At 22.5% G+C, this 19,285-nt stretch overlaps 1 protein-coding gene across 13 annotated transcripts in view; it reads left to right on the top strand.

Annotated features, from left to right (window-relative positions):
* Abscam (Dscam family member AbsCAM) overlaps positions 1–19,285 on the top strand; it is a 198,726-nt gene that overhangs the window by 146,704 nt on the left and 32,737 nt on the right. For all 13 annotated transcript variants that reach the window (XM_026441101.1, XM_016912485.2, XM_006558109.3 and 10 more), the window contains 4 exon segments: positions 7,701–7,847; positions 7,958–8,075; positions 15,946–16,107; positions 17,494–17,777. In XM_026441101.1, the coding sequence (XP_026296886.1) occupies positions 7,701–7,847; positions 7,958–8,075; positions 15,946–16,107; positions 17,494–17,777 (711 nt within the window).

Consider the following 19,285-nt stretch of genomic DNA (forward strand, 5'->3'; position numbering starts at 1 on the left):
CAATTTTCGATTTTATTTTTATTATTTTTATTTTTATATATTATTAATGAAATACATTCGGCAATTACAAAACGTTATATATTTATTATATGTATAATATTTGAATAGTGTTTTGTGACAGTCATGACAATCATTGACTATTATATATATATAACTCAAATCATCAAGTTATATTGAGAGTTCAAGACAACTCGTTGATAATATATATCCAATACTATCGTAGCGATATATTTTTCGATAATCGTTAATAATTCATTGACAAAGTTGTGAAGCAATAATTTTTACAAAAGTTTTTTGAAATTATCTAAAATCGATTGATCTCTGGAACACCCTATATATCTTGTTGTATGTTCTCGTTAAATCTATCCCTATATATACATCTATCAGGATCAGCCCGCAATTAATTCCACACGCATATTTCATCCGTGCGAATGTACACATTTACACAAGGATTACCGCCATGTCCACTGTCTCGAATTCTTCGACAAGCAACGATTTTTTCCAAAGAGGATTGGCGAACATTTATACGCTCGAAATTGTCGCGAGAAACGAGCGAGAAGTTTTAATTGCTCCGCGTACGAGCGCACCAATTGAATCGTCTTTGTGCGACGATATTGTTTAAATACACACCTTCGAAAGGTTTCATGCTTACAACTCGTTAAAAGTGCAGACATGTGCAGAGACAAAACGGTGTATCGATACAATGCGGTTCCCCGTTTCATTGTTCCGAACATACAAACACATTGTTAGATTTCTTTCCTTTTTTTTTATTTTTTTTTCATATTTTTTCTTTCTTTCTCTTTTTTTTAGATTTTTTTTTTGTTTGCAATTTAATTCAACATTCGAATGGAAAATTTTACTACGGTGAACAGAGCGGAAAAAGTTTATAAATGGAGCGCGTAAATTTAACGTTCGCCGATTAAATGAAAGTGTTCGTTTGGTCGGTTTTTTTCAGAGGAATCGACAGGAAATTGTATGAATTAATCGCTCGAATTCGAATGACAAATAATGTAAAAGGATTCATGTAATGTTTTTTATTAAATTTAATTTAATAAAAAAAAAGGAAAGACAAGATATTTCAGTTTTGCAACAGAATGAATCATTCAAACTGAAATAGAAATATTTTACAATATCGTTTTGTTTTGACTATTTTTGTTTATTTCTCTTTTTTTGTAATTTTTTTCTTTTATTTACTTTTTTTAAAGTCATATTTTAAATGTTTTTTGAAAAATATTTTACGTATTTTTTATTTTTTATTTCACTATAAAGTTATTAATAATGATATTGTAAAATTTTATATAATTTATCATGTAAAACATTAGTATTTTAAATTGCAATTATAACATATCAAAATATGTAAAGTATATAAAAGTTTTATTAGTTTTACATATTAATATTATGCAAATTTTATCTATTTATTAAGTTAGTTTTCATTCATCTTTCCAATATAATTGTAAAAATTATTTATCTTTCTTTTACTATTTAACATCATGCAACAAATAATTTCAAATATTTCTTATCATTATAATTCTAAAAATTATTTAATGATCTTTTTCTTTCTAACAATTTTAGAAAAGAAATTATTTATACAAATATTTATAACTTTTTATTCTTCAAAACAAATAATTTATGTCAAACTTATTCAAAAGTATCATTTTTCTCATTTATTAAATATATGTTTTGTTTAAAACAGTTAACATTTAAAATATTGTTTTTTCAATATTATCAACAAATTCAAAGATATTGGAATAATAATTAAAAAATATTCGAAAAATAATTAAATAGTCTGTATATACATATTTCAATTTACTTATAAATATATATATACATACTCTTACTATATATACATACTTATATATTATTTATAAATATGATCTATTTCGATCACTATTCTAAAAAAATTAAAGAAAAATAATAAAAAAAAAAGGAAAACAACAATCTAATTTAGAAATGAACAACAATCTAACACAAACAATTGAATACAAAAACTCATATTCTTTCCTTTCTTTTTATTATTTAATGAAAACGCATACACAAATATATTTACAAATTCTACTCACGTAATCAACCTTGAACCGACGCATTCGTACATGATATAAATTTCACAGGCGCGTCTCATATTTCTTGCGGCCTAAATAATATTACAACGCCTTTGTTCCCCTTCAGTGAGTACTATATTTCCGTAAGCGTAACATATCCATCTTACTAATAGCGCTATGGTCAGACTGCACGTAATTCGAGGTAGTCACCAACGGTTCCCCCTGTGGTATATATCTCCTGTATGTACATGTCGTATATGGCCCCGTATACATACGCGGTATATCCATGTTGAATAGATCCGAACAGGCAGGGCATAGGTAGCAGCATCGAGTGTGATACCGAAACTACATAACCTATCCAAGCCGGCTGACTTGGCCGACAATCGCTATTTAGGAAGCCGCTTATCTCAGCCAGTCTTAGCTGATCTAATGTCTCTTGGCGAATTTGCTTTAACACGTAGATGCAATAACGTATACGGAATCTTAGATAGAAATGTTGTGTTTAGAACGAAGCAAGAAAAAGGAAAACTAAAAGCGAGAAGGGAAAGAGGAAAAAAAATTGAAGGGATAAGGAGGTAAAAAGAAAATGGCAAAGGTGAAGAGAAAGTCGTGAGGGGAATGGGGGTGAGAGTGGTCGTGAAAATGGAAGAAATTTGGAGCAAGGATGATAATACGAAAAGAGAAAAGTGAGAAATAGGATAGAGCAAGAGGAGGAGTGAGTAATATCATAGAAAGAATAAAGAATCAAGGAAAGGATTAAAAAAGATACAATTTATTGGAGAGAAAAATATGAAAGGATTATTGTTAAAATATGTATAGTTTTATGTCAATTTTATTTGAAAATCTTTAATATTAAAAATATTAAATATATAAAATCTTTTTATTTATTGAAATCAGAAAAAAATATTCTACCTGGATATTCAAAAGTAAGAATAAAACATTATAAACATATTAAAATAAAATGAAGAAAATACTGTTATAATGAAAAATATGTAATAAATAATATGTAATTTAAATATAAATAAATAAATGAAAAAAATAAAAAATGAGAGAGAAACGAAAAAAACAACAGAAATGAAAAACTTTTTTGTTAGGAAATAAGAATAAAAAATAGGAATATTTTAAAAAATAAAAAAAATAAAGTTCATAAAAGATTGAAAATAATGAAAAAAATGACAAAATAATAAAATAGAAATTTTATTATTTTAGAAATGAGATAAAAAATAAACAATTTAAAAAAGAAAAATTGTACAAACAAAAAAATCAATAAAAAGAATAGAAATATATTTAATAATAAAATATTAGAAAATATAAATATTATCAATAATTAAAAATAAAATGTAAATATTATCAATAAGAAAAATAATTAAATAATAGAAATTATAAAGATATATTAATAATAGAATTGCATAAAGATATAAAAAGAAATGATATTAAACGAAAAAATAAAAAGCGAATGAAGAAAAATGTACCGATAAAAACAAATAACAAAAAAATATTATAAGAATCAAGTTGCAGAAAATTTATTTTATTCAGATTCATTTTTTAGAAAAAATAATATAAAATGATTAAATAAATTTATCTAAATAGATTTATTTAAAATCTTAAAATTTTATAAATTATTACAATGATCTTTTTCCAAAAAATTATTTCCCAAAACAATGTAATTTATCTATTTTCATAAAAATAAAATTATAAGAAAAAAGTTAACAAAATTAAAAGTTGACAAAATTAGAAACGAAAAAAAGATAACGTCAAGAACAAAGTAAAAATGAAATTCAATAATTATTCTGCAAATAAAGAAAAAAGTTAAAAAATAATGTATAAATTAAAAATCAAAAACTGAAACAATAAACAGGAAGAAATAAAGAAAAGAAAACACAAAAAAAAAACAATGAACAATAAAGAAAGAGAAATGAAACTAGTATGAAACTAGAAAACGATCTCTTCGTTGTAAGATAATCATGCATTCGTGAACTATGTTAAAGATTTCCAACCGTGACCGCGAGTTTCGCGAAACGACTGCAAATATTTAGGATAATTACCCTCATTAACATTGCTCGAGCTTATCTAAGGAACGAGCACGAGCTTTAAGCTGCATAGAGCAAGAACGACAAGATCGTATCTTCGCCAGTCATTCAAAATAGGTCGCTAGAAATTCTAGAATTAGCATAATTATCGTTACGATAAAACCGTCGCTTATTTATCGACGAAAATGTCACGAAATATTGGTAATAGTGTGCATCCATGATATTAAAAATATTCATGCATCGAATTTTTATTAAATGTTGAAACAATTATCGCATCAGATATGAATAATAAAAAAATTTTAATGTGCTGTACTGAATGTAATGAAAAATATTATTATATGAATTTATATTCTATTTAATATTATTTATAAGAAATTAACAATATTTTTTAAAATAATCCGAGAATCAATTTGAATAAGCAATTCTTGAAATAATAGACCAAAAAAAACAAAATTTATGAATAAGTTATAATTGAAAATTAATACAATTTTTCAATATATTTATCATGTATAAAAAGAATATATTTCTATAAGAAAAATTTATAATTAAACATAAATTAATCAATTTTAGATATTATTCCAGAATACATACTTTAAAATAAACGAAATAATCTAAAAATATTAGAACATTAATTAAAGATTCCTGATTTTCATTTGCTTTCTTTGTTAAAGAGTTATTAACAAAAAACATGGGCTAATTAGAGCGCATGATTTAGTCGAGCAACTAAAGTGCATTTTAACAATACATTATTTTTTGCACCGTTCTATTTAATAATATATACATTTTTATAATACGGGATAAATCATTGGCGATAGTAACAAATGTTAAATATTTCAAAATAATGATATAATAATAGTATAAATTTTAAATATACATTGAAAAACAAATTTAGAGAATTATTAAAAATAATTATTAAAAAAATAAAGTAAATATCATATATTTTTTTTCAATTGCATATGTGAGAACTGTAAATTTTCAGAAATCCATGAATTTTAATTTGCTGAATTTTAAGAAACACTGAATTAGATAATTATTTCCAGAAATATTCATATACTGAATATAATTTATAATAAGCTAAAAAGCAAATTTAATTTACAAGTACAGTTATAAATTTATTTATATGTTAATAAATTAAAATAATTTTTTTAAATAAAATAAATTTTAAATAATTTTTTAAATAAAATAAAATAATTTTTTCAAATATTAATTTTTAAAAATTTTTTAAATTTTTAAAATATCTGATAATAAAATGAATCGTAAATTTTACGAAAAAAATAAAAAAATAAATTATAAAATTCGCTTAATAGAGAAAAAAAAAGAAGCTATGAATATTAAAATAAAGTTTTTAACATTTTAAACTATTTAAAATATATTATTTATTAATAAGAATATCGATTAAAGTTAAACTTTTATAAAAAAAATGTAAATAATTCTTTATTTTGGACTTATAGAATATACAAATAATTTTATAACGTAAAAATTCATATCTTTTTAAATTTTCTTTGAATATTTAATGATTTATATTATCTTTGTCAAAAAATTTTTTTTATTTTTTAATATTTTTATATTTCTTTATACTTTGATATATTTCAAAACATTTTTTTTTATTTTATTTCTTTTAATAATTTAATAATATAAAATTATCAGATCAAAATTATTCCAGTGTTCAATATTAACACTTTCTGATCAAAGGAGTCAATTCTAAAGGCCAAAACAAACATCATAAAAATTGATATATAATATTGATTGAAACTAATCTATTAAATTATGAGCAATTGAAATTAAATGAAACGAGATGAAAATAAAGCGAGATTAGTATTATTAATAGTATTATTAATATTATTAATATTAGTATTATTTGTACATATTTGTACATAAATTTTATGTATATAATAAACTTGTTCTATGAATATATTAACACCTTATATATAAAATTCCTATATGAAATATTTTTTATTTGTCACGAAACACTCTATTTCTAAATACTATGCAATAAATTATTTAATTATTTATCCTTCGAAATAAATGATATGATTATTATACCTTTCTTTAAATAATTCACATTCGAAATATTATTTTATCCGGAGAATGATATAATCGCATTTAATACCAAGGGACGATAGTCTTCGTCGTTTTCGTGATTGGAATATAGTTTGCCCTTATATGCTATTTCTATTCCCTAGTGATGGAAGCTTCTCGATGTGAATTATGTCTACGTGAATCATGAATCAAATATTACATTTGATATCACGATATAATTGATAAAAAAAAATATTTTTTATTAATAACTGTTTCATTAAATGCGATTATTTCATCTATTTGACAAAAGAATATAAATATATAAAAACATTTAATAAATATATAAAAAACATTATTAAACATTTTTCAGAAAATGATTCAAAGATTTAATAAGATTTCAAATATTTATGATAGAAAATTTTAAATTAAAATTTAAATTATTTAATATAATGAAATGTGAACTAATGAATTCAATATTTAATAAATTGTTATTCAAAAGTCTCAATAAAAATTTGGAAATAGAAAACAATGTATTATATTAAATATTAATAATATTTCGTAATAATAAAATAATATGTTTTATTAATAATAATTAATTAATAATAAAGTTTTCAAGAATTTATGAAAATATAAAAGAAACGATAAAAAAAGAAGTGTTTTATTTTTTTATATGATAATAATTACAATATTTTCATTTTTATTATAAATTAAGATAATTTAAGATTTTTGTTTATTTTGAATTAATAGAACTTAAAAAAAACTTAACAAAACTTATAATTTTTATTATCAAAAAAAATATATATTTAATTTATAATTTTTATAAAAAAACTAAATATTTATGATAAAACCTAGAAAGTTCGAATCAAAAAATAATTGATTATCGATATAAACTGTGAACACGAAACGTTACTTTATGACATGTCATGACGCATTTTTGCCAATCAAAAAAAGGTCAGAGATACATACAGATTCGATTTATCATATGTCGATTTTTCGTTATTGTATCAAAGAAATGACACGATATCTAAAATTTAGATAAAAAATACTATATTGAACTGCTATTCATAGAAAAAATTAATATATTTCTCATATATCAATTTTTCAAATATGAAAATATATTTTTTCTTTTATATTTTGTAATAATTTTTCCAAAACTTGAAGATGGAAATAAAAAAAAATAATAAACGTGAAAAAAATTCATTCTTTACAAATTATATACAAAAGAATTTAAAAAATGATAATAACTTAAAAACTTTCAAGTTCTCGTTAATGTTCTCATTAAATTATCTCATTCTATCTAATGCTGTAATGATGTATAAAATTATGAATATATATTATTGAATGATACTCATTATATGATATAAGGATATGTGACAAATATAGATTATTATAATAATGAAATAACATAATATAAAAATAAATAACATAACATAATATAAATATGATTATTAATATCGAAATAATCATTCCTGCACATTTACCGTTTTGAATGAAATTTAAATTCAGATCAAATTGTCGCAATAATCAATCATAAAATATACAATTTCTTTTATATACAAATTTTATAATCAATCATAAATTATAAAATTTCTTTCCATTATTTGAATTCTAGATGGCAAATTTCATCTTTTACCAACCGGTGAACTTCTGGTCCACAGTTTGGAATTCAGCGATCAAATACACGGTTACAGGTGTCGAACGATGCATCGTCTCACAAGACAGGTGGTCGTGAGTTCCGTGGCCAACGTAAGGATAGCAGGTAATAATTTTCACTCAACAGACCAATTTTTCTCATCTTCCGGAAATTGCTGAGATTTTTCCCAATTGTCCTCGTACATTAATCGACCGTCTCGAACAATTTTTTTACAGATCATAGAGGGGTGATGCCACCGGTGATACTTGAAAACTCTGGAGTTGTTCATGTCGCTCAAGATGAATCAACGTCATTAGTGTGTGTGGCGCAGGCTTGCCCTACTCCCGAATATCGGTGAGTATTATTATCCAAGAAGATTAATTATTTTAGACTTTAAATTATCTTATCTTTTTTGCACAATTTCCTATTTTAAATAAATTTAAAAATTTAAAAATTTAAAGTTTAAAAATTTAAAATTTATTGGGATAATTAATATTTTAAGTACAAATGAAAAATTTGTATCAAAGGGAAGAATTTATTTTTAAATTATTATGTAAAGAAATATTCTGATTATTATTTAGTGTAGATTATAACATAAATATGTATTTATAATATATGTATTGATAATAGGAGAAATTATCGATTTCAATTAATTATGGTCTATTATTACATATACTGTTATGATAGTATCATGATTAAAATTTCAATTATTTTAAGAACATATAACCGATTATTTATTATTTAAATTAACTTACACTATGATATAGTATAAAACATTTGATTAATATTAACTAATTTTGATTAATATTATTAGATTTGATTAATATTAGTAGAATTGAATAGTATAATTAATATTAGTAGAATAAATCTTATCTTATTATTATAAAATAATACATTTTCAAACATCAAATTTCACACAATATAATCGTTCGATAATAAATGACGATAATTTGTTTAGAATCATAGATTGACAGAAATCCAAAAGAATTAAAAAATTCAACATTCATCAAAATCCTGTATGAAATTCTAAATGCATAATATTAGTCAATTTCCAATCGTTATTGTATAAAAAAATATTCAATTTATATTTGGTAGTATAGATAACGCTAACGAGAATTGTCATGGCGCTTGAAAACCCAATGGTGATGATTGGTATTACAAATCATATAAAACCGATAGAACAATAGAATAAGAAATAGTTTTCATGAGATTTGATCATGATTGTGACTATCTATCAATAGTAGAGAATATTAATGTCTGGTATCGATGAAATATGATGTCGCATTATAAATTTTATATAGATCAAATAAATGAGCGATTTATTACAAATTGAATATCTTCAAAATTATTTTTTTGTACAATACGAATATAGAATTATATTATTTTTTAGAATTTAAAAAATATCGATATATTTTTTCATTTTTGATTAATAAAACAACAATAAATTGTATTTTATTATTTACATATTGATCAATATAAAATAACTATTTGATGCAAATTAGAAACAGATCTAAAGTTCAAAAATTGGTCAAAGAATTGGAATAAAAATTTATCGATGAAATAATTTCTTGTATGAAAATATTTTAATTAGGGTTTTTAAAATTAAAATTTAAAAAAAAAATTTTCAATCTCTAAAGATGATAAATATGAATCTATCTTTCTCTCACTAAGATAAATAAAATTTTCAAATATTTTTAATTAAATATTTTTATTTTAAGTCTAATATCAACTAAATCAACTAATAATTTCTAAATATAATATTAATTAAAAAAATTTGAAATTATTTTTTTTTATTTATTATTTATTTATTATTTATATCGAAATATTTTCCTTTTATTATGTTATTAACTTAATGGTAATATTATAAATCTCAGAATTAACAGAAATCTAACATATGTAACTTTTTTCAAATTCTTGGATTATATTCATTATTTCATATTGAAAAACTTTATTATATCGCAAAATCATTAATAGTGCATAAATTTCATAATGGAATTCTAAACAAGAGATTCAAATTAATCAAAAATTAAAGTAGATATGTTATAATTATATGGTACTTTAAAAACAGTTTTGAGAGAACACGATAAAATACGATAAAATAGAAAAATTGCGATTCTATACACATAATATTTTTATAATATAATTATCATATAACATAATTTAATGAACAATTTTCATATAGCATGATTTATTATTTTCGTCATTTATTTTTTTTTTCTTTTATATTTTCAATATTTTATATTTCTCTAATTTATTCTAGATTTCATTTAATTACAATTGCAAACATAAATTAATTATTAGAATTAACTATATCTATATTTTTGTTTTATGAATGATTAACTTGCTGGCAAATATAAATTAAACCATTCAATTTACGTCTAAATAATCATGGGAATAATTATACATAATTGAAAATCAATATCTCTTTACTTGTCAATAAATTTAATGTTATTATTATAAACAATGTAAACAAATTTAATGACATAATTATGGGGCATGGGGATCGTTATGAGTTGAAAGCGACGGAAACGGAAAGACGAATCTCCTGTAAATTGAATGTTTATCGAGAAATACAACTTTTGCTTTCGATACGATTGCCATTTCAATACAAGATGTAGAAATTTATTTTTAATCTACACATAGATGATTGAATAAACAATCGTAAAAAAATAATTTTAAAATAAATTTAAAAAAAGAATTAAAATTTTATTTAAAAAATTGATTATTGAATTCATTAAAGAAATTTTCCAAATTTTATTAAAATTTAATGAAATTAGGCAATATTGGTTTTTTATCTTCTGAGATTAATTTTAAAAAATAGGATAATTTATTAAAAAATTATCTCTTTATTTATTATCTATTCATTTCAATGAATTAGAAATATTATTAAATATTTTTTTCTAACAAATACAAGACAATTTAATTTTTGAATTATTCACAAAAAACTTTCGATATTATATTATTAAATTCTGCATGATGTAGTAAATTAATGTGTAAAACAAAGTACTTTGATATATAAAAAAAATTAAAAAGAATAAAATTTAAAATATATTTTGAGATTTCATAAATTTCATCATAACTATATACGAAAGTAATTCTGAATCCATTTTTAAAGTTATTTTCTTATAAAAATTAGAAAATGTTATTTTAATTTGTGATTTTCAATTAAATTATACGCGATATGTATCACTAGTGTAGTTAAAAAGAAAATTATATTATAAAAATAAAATGAAAACATAGAATAAAATAGTATATTTTAAAAATTTGTTTTTGAATTAAATTGAACTAATTTGTTAATATATATATATAGCATAGAATAAAGTCAATTTAGCATAAATTAATCTTTAGAAGATCGACAAATGAGATATAAATTATTAAATTTATGAAATTACACAAAAAGAATTTATTATATTATATATTGATAATATAAGAGATTGATTGCATATAGAAATACATTAAGTAATCATTAATAAAATTACTGCCCTGTGCTATATCACGAAAATATATACAGAGTATCCCAAAAATGTTCATTCGGAATATCGATTAACTAGAAATTCCTGAAAGTAATATTAATAATCTCTAATTTTAAATAATATTTTCAATATATAAAAAGATATGAATTCCAACAATTTATTTCTAATATTGCATTTTTAAATAATAAAAATTTTATGTTTTTACAATTTATATAGTTAAACTAATATAAATATTAAATAAATATTTTAAAATTTGTTAAGTACCAATTGCAATTATGAACACATTGCAATAAAATTACAGATTATATCTATAATCATTCTCTATGGCTAATTGATTAATATGGAAAATATTAGGAAAACATTAAAATAATTCATTTATTATTACATTTATATATATTATAAATCATCTTTAATTATTTAAGAGTAATCGAACATCATTTTATTAAATATAATATATAATAATTATTTTTTATTTATATTATTTATTAAAAATTAAAATATATAATAAAATTTTTATAATAAAATTATAATTATAATAAAATTTAAAATTAATATATTATAATAGTAAAACACTAACAGTTATTTATATAAGATTTTAAAATAAACAAAAATAAAAAATCTGGAAAAACAAGAATTTTCGAATCAATATTTATACGTAAATATATTATACAATATAATTGTTATATTATACAATATTACAATATTACATAATTTTACAACTGAATCATCTCCTTTAAATCACTCTCCATCTCAAATAATATAATTACAAAGGAATAATTTAACATAATTTAATAATTTAATTATATAATAATAATTAAAAATATATAATAATAAAAAACATTATTATATATGTGATGATACATGGATACTATCTACGCAACAAACACAAAAATGAACTAAATTTAGAAATAATATTTTTTTCGGTCCCAAAAAAAAAATCCTCCTATGTTAAAAAATAAGAAGAAAGAAGCGCGAGAAAGCGCATAAAAGTGACATACACTTTAATCCTTTTCTATAATCCCAAAAAAATTGTGATGTGCATTTCTTAGTCTCAAAAAAGAGATCGATATAAGAACGAATGAAAAAGCGAACAAAGACAGAATTGAAGAAATATTCGAAGTAGAAGATAAGTAAAAAAATAAGAATTGGACAAGATTTTGGAATAAAAACAAAAAGAAACCTCGAAGAAAACCTCGCGAACAATCGAAAACTTCATATTTCTCATCAGATCTTCGAGAAGTCTTGTTTCTAATATATTTTTCTCTCAATTTCTGGATCTCGAAATTTCTGAATCTTTTTCTCGACAAGATAACGAGCAGATAGAAGAGACAAGAAACATCTGGAAGGATATATCGATACAAGTGACCAACACAATGTGCCAAGATGTTTTTGGACGTGCTTCTAGGATACTAATCCATTCGAGCGAAATAACTTGACCCAGGGATCGTAGTGGCCACGTAATTTAGACTCGAGTGTAAATTTATGAATGGGATCGATGGTAAGATTTGTTTTATGCGGTCGAAGTTTTACCTTAGGGAAAAATAAGATAAGAACGGGTGCCTATTATATTTTTTATGATAATGAAAGAGTATAATGAAAGAGAAGATAAAAAGATATTTGGAAAGCGTTAAAAGTTTTAAATGGATCTTATACAATCGAAAAGTAAAAGTTTTTCTTTAGAAAAATTAACTATTTAAAATTAACTGTTAAAGAAAAAAGATTCTTCGAAAATGTCGATGGAAAATCATTTAGAAAAATAATACAATTTTTATCTTTCGTACGGAAGAATAAATTTTTGGAATAATTAAAAAAGAAAATTAGAAAATGTTATATGTAATTAAGAAAGCAAAAGTTTCTTTATAACTTACATAAAATTTTTTTAAAAAGTTGAGCAAAAAAGATGTAAAGTGTACTCGAATGTATGTATATTTAATAAGTATTCATTGTTTCATTTTACAATGGTAATTTAATAATTTAAAAGTAAAATACAATGCATAATACAAATATAATCGAATATACATGAAACAAATTATATATTATGTTATATCGTAATAGAAATACTCCCTATAAAATCAAGATAAATATGTATCCATATTTTTGTATCATTTAAAATTTTTTTTCATTGTTTTCCTATCAAATAGAATTCTGAATTTATATTTTTCGGGAATTTTCTCAGAATAATAAACTTAATTATAATTTTTCTTATAAATAACCAAAAATTGAATTATAATATATTAAATATAAAAATAAGTCTATACAAAATGAATCATTTAATATAATCTTTTATAATTCATAAATTATTTGTTATATAAAAAATTATTTTAATAAAAGTTACATATAGAGAGAAATATACAATATAAAAAGAGACATTTGATATTATTTTTATTGCAAATAGATAAAAAAAACTGAATTTTATTTCTTTACAATTATATTTTTTAATAATCAATACAGTTAGTCGATTAAATTATTCATTTATTTATAGAAGAAAATTATTAAATTTAAGTTTAAGAAATATTTTAACTTAAATCTTTTTAAATTATAATAAAAAAAATATTCGCACTTTGCTTTTCATATGATAACTTTCATCAAATTTAAATTAAAAATTTTTCTGAACTATATGTATATATATATATAATTTTTTACTATAAATATCTTAATAATCATTTATATTTATTAATTAAAATTAAAAAAAATTATGTATTAAAAAATACACAATTCTATTTAAAAAAACAAAGTTAATTTTCACATATGTCTAAACTAAAAATATCTCTCTATACCATTAAACTTTTACATAAAATAATTTTTTATATAATATATAATTTACATAACATTTAAAGAAATCATATTATACGATTCGTTATATAAATTTGTAAATAAATTTCTATATTCACAATCATTCACAATCCATTGTAATCCATTTTACAAATTATTACAAACGTTTCTGTGTTTATAATTCCGAAACGTAATGTAAGTAATCAATCGAAACTAGGAACGCGCAATTTCACACAACAAACAAATTCCAATTTACCAATCTAATTTAATCAGTATGTTGTATACAAACCGAAATTATACATATTTACCATCAAAACTGATCACGCACAATGTAATTTACCTTCTTCGAAAAGGGAAAGTCCTTCGAAAAAGAAATTCAAACATTCGAATAAACAAAAAAGTTTTCGACTCAACGAATGCTATCTTAACACCGAAGAAGAAACGAAAAACTGACTAGACTAGAGTTTCAACGTTAACTTCTTACTCCTCTCATCGCCGATAACTTTCCTTACAACTAGAGGCTAAAATTCCCTAAGGAAACCAAGATTGTTACGTACCTTGAAATCCAAGAACGGGTAAAGATGCGAGAAACTACGTTTCAGGATAAACTGAAAGAAAAGAAGGAAGGAGGAGAAATCGAAGAGAAGGCCGAGAAGAAAGAGAAGAGGGTAAAAAAAGGGGGAGAAAAAAAGTTCTTGGAAACGAAAAGAGAGGGAAAAGGAGGGAGGAAAGAGATCTCTCAGAGTTGGTTTGAGCCAACGAACATGCCTCGATCGAAAACTGTCAAGAAGTTGGGAAAGAAAGCGAGGAATCTCTGGGATAAATGCTCGCGGTGGATGCGACTCGATGTCGTTTCTAGGTCGCCGTGCCCGAAAGCCAGTGAAATTAAAGCTCATCCCCTTTCACCACCCATTCCCTTGCCTGATTCGCTTTGCGTTTCGATGAAAAATTATTTCTGGCCGTAAGGGAAGGGAAGTTTCAAATGGAAAATGAAGGGGCATTAACTTGCAATCATGCAAACTATGTTAACCTCGAAAAGTCCACGCGCGATATTTGAAAAATTTTTTTTCGCCACGAAGGAAAATCGTACAACAGTATGGAACGGTGCCAGAACCTATTTTGCATCCCGCTAACAAAGGATTTTTGGGCGAGTTTGGGAAATTTCGAGCGAGGAATGTTCAGGATAGAGTTTGGCGAATTGTACGCAAAGAGATTTCAATTTCAGGTTCGGTTAATGCAATTGGATGATATATTATGCTGGCCAAGTGGGCGAAATGACGTTAAATTAATTAGGATTACGGGAGGAAATTTATCGCAGTTGAATTTTCGGGATTGTTTGTTAGTTTCGTAATTTATGGATATTTTTAATTGATGCTTGAGAATAGTCTGAAGAGGTGTGTAAATTAGAAATATTATATGGGTGCAGAATGTTTCAAAATTGATTGAGCGAGAAAAATGTAGATAGAAAAAATTAAAAGTTTTTTCGACTTTTTTCTTTTTTTTCTTTTCTTTTGTGTTAAAATATATAAATTTATTTATTGTTATACATAAAACAAATCACAATTTTTAAAACTCGAAAATCTCAATTATTTTCATTATTAGTATTAAAATTTAATATTAATATTAGTTATTAATATTAGTACTCATTTTTTTCTTAAATAAAATTTCAAATTTATAATTCTATAATTTATTTAAAGATTTCACAAGAAAAAAATAATTGAATGAATATTATATGTTTTTAAAAATTTACTTTATTCCAATATTTCACAATATTTAACAAGGAAAGTCGATTAACGAAAATATAATTTAAATGTTCAGAACCAATTTGGTGAGTCATAACTATAAACGGAAAGTATTTTCAAGTTTTATAGCCTCTAAATCTTTCGAACGAATTTTACATCTCTTTCGGATTATCATACGAGCGAAATATTCTTTATGCAAAACCATATAATATTTACGATCCGATCGATGATTTTCAGATGGTATGCACAAACCGGTTCCGAGCCAATGCTGGTACTTTCTGGACCAAGGACCAGATTACTCGGATCTGTCTTAGCCCTCGAAGCTGTCACGTTAGAGGATAATGGTATTTATCGTTGTTCCGCATCGAATCCTGGTGGCGAAGCTAGTGCGGAGATTCGGTAACTAATAAATGAGAAATCATTTATAGTTGAGCCATTCAAAAAACAAACTGGACAATCTAATTAACAATTTGCTTTTTTATCATTAAATATTTGTTACATTAAATGTATCAAAATATAAGTTGAAATTTTTTTCTTTCCAGAAATTAAATTATTAGCGTCAATGGATTTGATTAGTTTATCTTTTGTGTGGCTCAAAATTCAGAATTTAATTATTATTCATATTTTTACGACAGATATTATTTCAAGATCGAAAAAAATTAAATAACTATTTAAAGCTCGTTCAGAAAAGATATTATTATAAACAGTTTACATATTTAATGTCATTGTTTGAATATTCATGAATAATGTATTATTTTATAAACAATATCTCTAATCGTATCTCTGAATAATATTTTTGCGATTTATAAAGTATATTTGTTTTTTCGTTTACGAAAAAAGAAACAAAAAGTATTAAATTATTGTGAAAATGAAGCTCATCGATATGGAAGTAATTTTTTTAGAAAATTAAATTTAAATGGCAGCTTTGGATTTAGAAATTTTATAAGGATATTTGAAAATGATTCGAAATTTTAATAAAAAGTTACTTTAAAAATAGAAAGAAAAGATAATGTTCGTATAACAATTCTGCTTAATAATTGAAATATTTAGTTACAGAAAATTCATTTATTATTAATTTAATGTATATAATATTTATATATTTCTTCATTTATTACAAAAGATATTGTTTCTTCTTTTTATTCCTGTATTTTATCTTCCATTATATATCTAGACTATCTACAAATGACTATCTATAATGTGTGCAAATTATTTGTGAATATGTGTTTATGGACAATTGTCTTTTAGTTTTTATGAGATTTTAAAAAAGAACTATTTAATTAAAAAATTCACAATCTTCAAATTCTTAAATTCATGATTTATCAATATCCAAGAACTTTTCTAATCCCTTCTGAGAGAGATTCTTCTTTTAATGTTACGCACTAATAATAGTTTCAATTTCAATATAAAAAAAATAATCTTGGTGGAATATTCAAAATATTCAAATAAAATAGAAAATTTAATGAATGATTCTAAAAAATAAAAATACAAAATTAAAATACAAATATTAATATTATGCAAAAATATTTCTAATACAAACTAAATTGCTTAAAAAATAAGTATCTATAATAAAAAGTCTCTAGAATCATTTCTTAAATTTTTTTCATTCATTTCGTTCAAAAATCTTTTATAATATAACGAAATTTTAATGTTTTAATTAGTCTCATTGAGACTATTAATAAAAGATTTAAAATATGATATCATTACTTTTGGAAGGATTTTCAGTATTTCAATTTTTCCCCTTAGAAGAGAAATTAGAAATGCAGAAATTAAAAAAATGTTTTTCAGGCTCATCGTAACGGCTCCATTGCATGTCGAAGTAACGCCTCCGTTATTAAGCGTCCATTTAGGAGGTAATGCCGAATTTAGATGCGAAGTCAGCACGCATCCACAAGCTGGACCACATTTTATTACATGGTACAAGGATGGTCGACAGTTACCAGGCACTGGCAGACAATCAGAATTATTGAGGCTAAACGGTATCAACAGGGAAGATCGTGGAATGTATCAATGTATCGTCAGACGGTCAGAAGGTGATACTGCACAAGCTTCTGCAGAACTACAATTGGGCGGTATGTGTGAAATGTGTATATATATATATTTTTATCATCAATAAGATATAATGGAATAATTTGTTGAATGTAAAATATTTAAAAAAAGGTAATTTTAAAATTAAATTTGCAATTGTTAAAGAGTAAAATAAATAAAAACGGAATGAAATGCTTTTCTTTTAGATATAATAAATTATTTTAAATATAATAAATGGAAATTGAAGAACAATTGAAAAATTTGAAATGAAAATTTACGATTAAAGAATTTTAATAATTAATTCTCTTAGTTTTGTCCATTTTTTAATAAAAACAACGATTTCCTATATAGATATTCAAAAAAACAAAAATAATTATACCATTGAAATCTTTTTTTATTACATTTCGAAAAGTCATTTGTTAAAATATAAGAATTTATTAAAATAAGAAATTAAGAGAATGTAAGAAAAATTTTAAATATGCTTATAAACAGCATAATCTAGATAGAAATTCATACGTGTTTCGAAATGGCAAAAAAAAATCACATCTAAATCGTCTTATTTATTTGGAGAAATCAGTGATGAAATGCAAGCAAAAATGCAATAAAAATGAAGATAATAAGTAATTAAAAATTCTTTTTTTTGAAACTATCTCAGAAATCAAAAATAATATCAAAATAAATCGAAAAATATTTTAAAAGCCAAAATTTCTAGTGATCCTAATTGATTGAAATTACTATTTTTGGAGCTTTTTTTTTTTAATAAGATTTAATCGTGATAATATTATATATATTCGTTATATATATTAATAAAATTCGTGATAAGTATTTCTGGAAAAATATTACAATGATTTTAAAATAATATATTGAAGATTTTAAAAATTATATTTATTATAATTATATTTATTATAATTATAAATTATATATTATAAATTAATCAGAAAATTTCGTAAAAATCAATTTTCAAATCATAGTATTAAATATCATCAATATCAAATATAATTTTTTTTCTGCAATTTGTATGAACTAATTGCTGTCTATTTTGTTGTATATGGTAGATTTGTGGATCATTTCTCAAACTCTTCTACATTTATTTATACAACAAAATTTTATTCGTGTTCATGCATAATCTTGATTTCTAATTATATAATTAAAAAAATATAATTAAAAAATAAAGCCAAAAAATTTTTTTATTGTTTATTTTCTTTTAGCATGAAAATTATTTCTTCTTCAATTTATAAAAAAAAAAATGTAACCAAAAACTTTGTGTATTTATTCAAAAAATGCAAAATACAATTATATATTTGCATAAAAATTTGCAGTTTAATTATAAAAAGTTAAATTGATCGACAATATTTTTGATCCCTTGATTTCACTCTCAATTTTATTTATTTTAATTTATTTGAAACTAATTTTTCATTTGTGTTTGTCAAATATTTTTTTTCTTTTTGTTTTTATAATTTTCTCATGAATTATTTTCGTTTAATTTTCAACGCTTAATTCCAACATATCTTTGAAATATGTATAGCAAATGATATTTGAATAAAAAGTAATT

Source organism: Apis mellifera, linkage group LG6 (genome assembly GCF_003254395.2).
Source record: "Apis mellifera strain DH4 linkage group LG6, Amel_HAv3.1, whole genome shotgun sequence".
Classification (NCBI taxonomy): domain Eukaryota; kingdom Metazoa; phylum Arthropoda; class Insecta; order Hymenoptera; family Apidae; genus Apis; species Apis mellifera.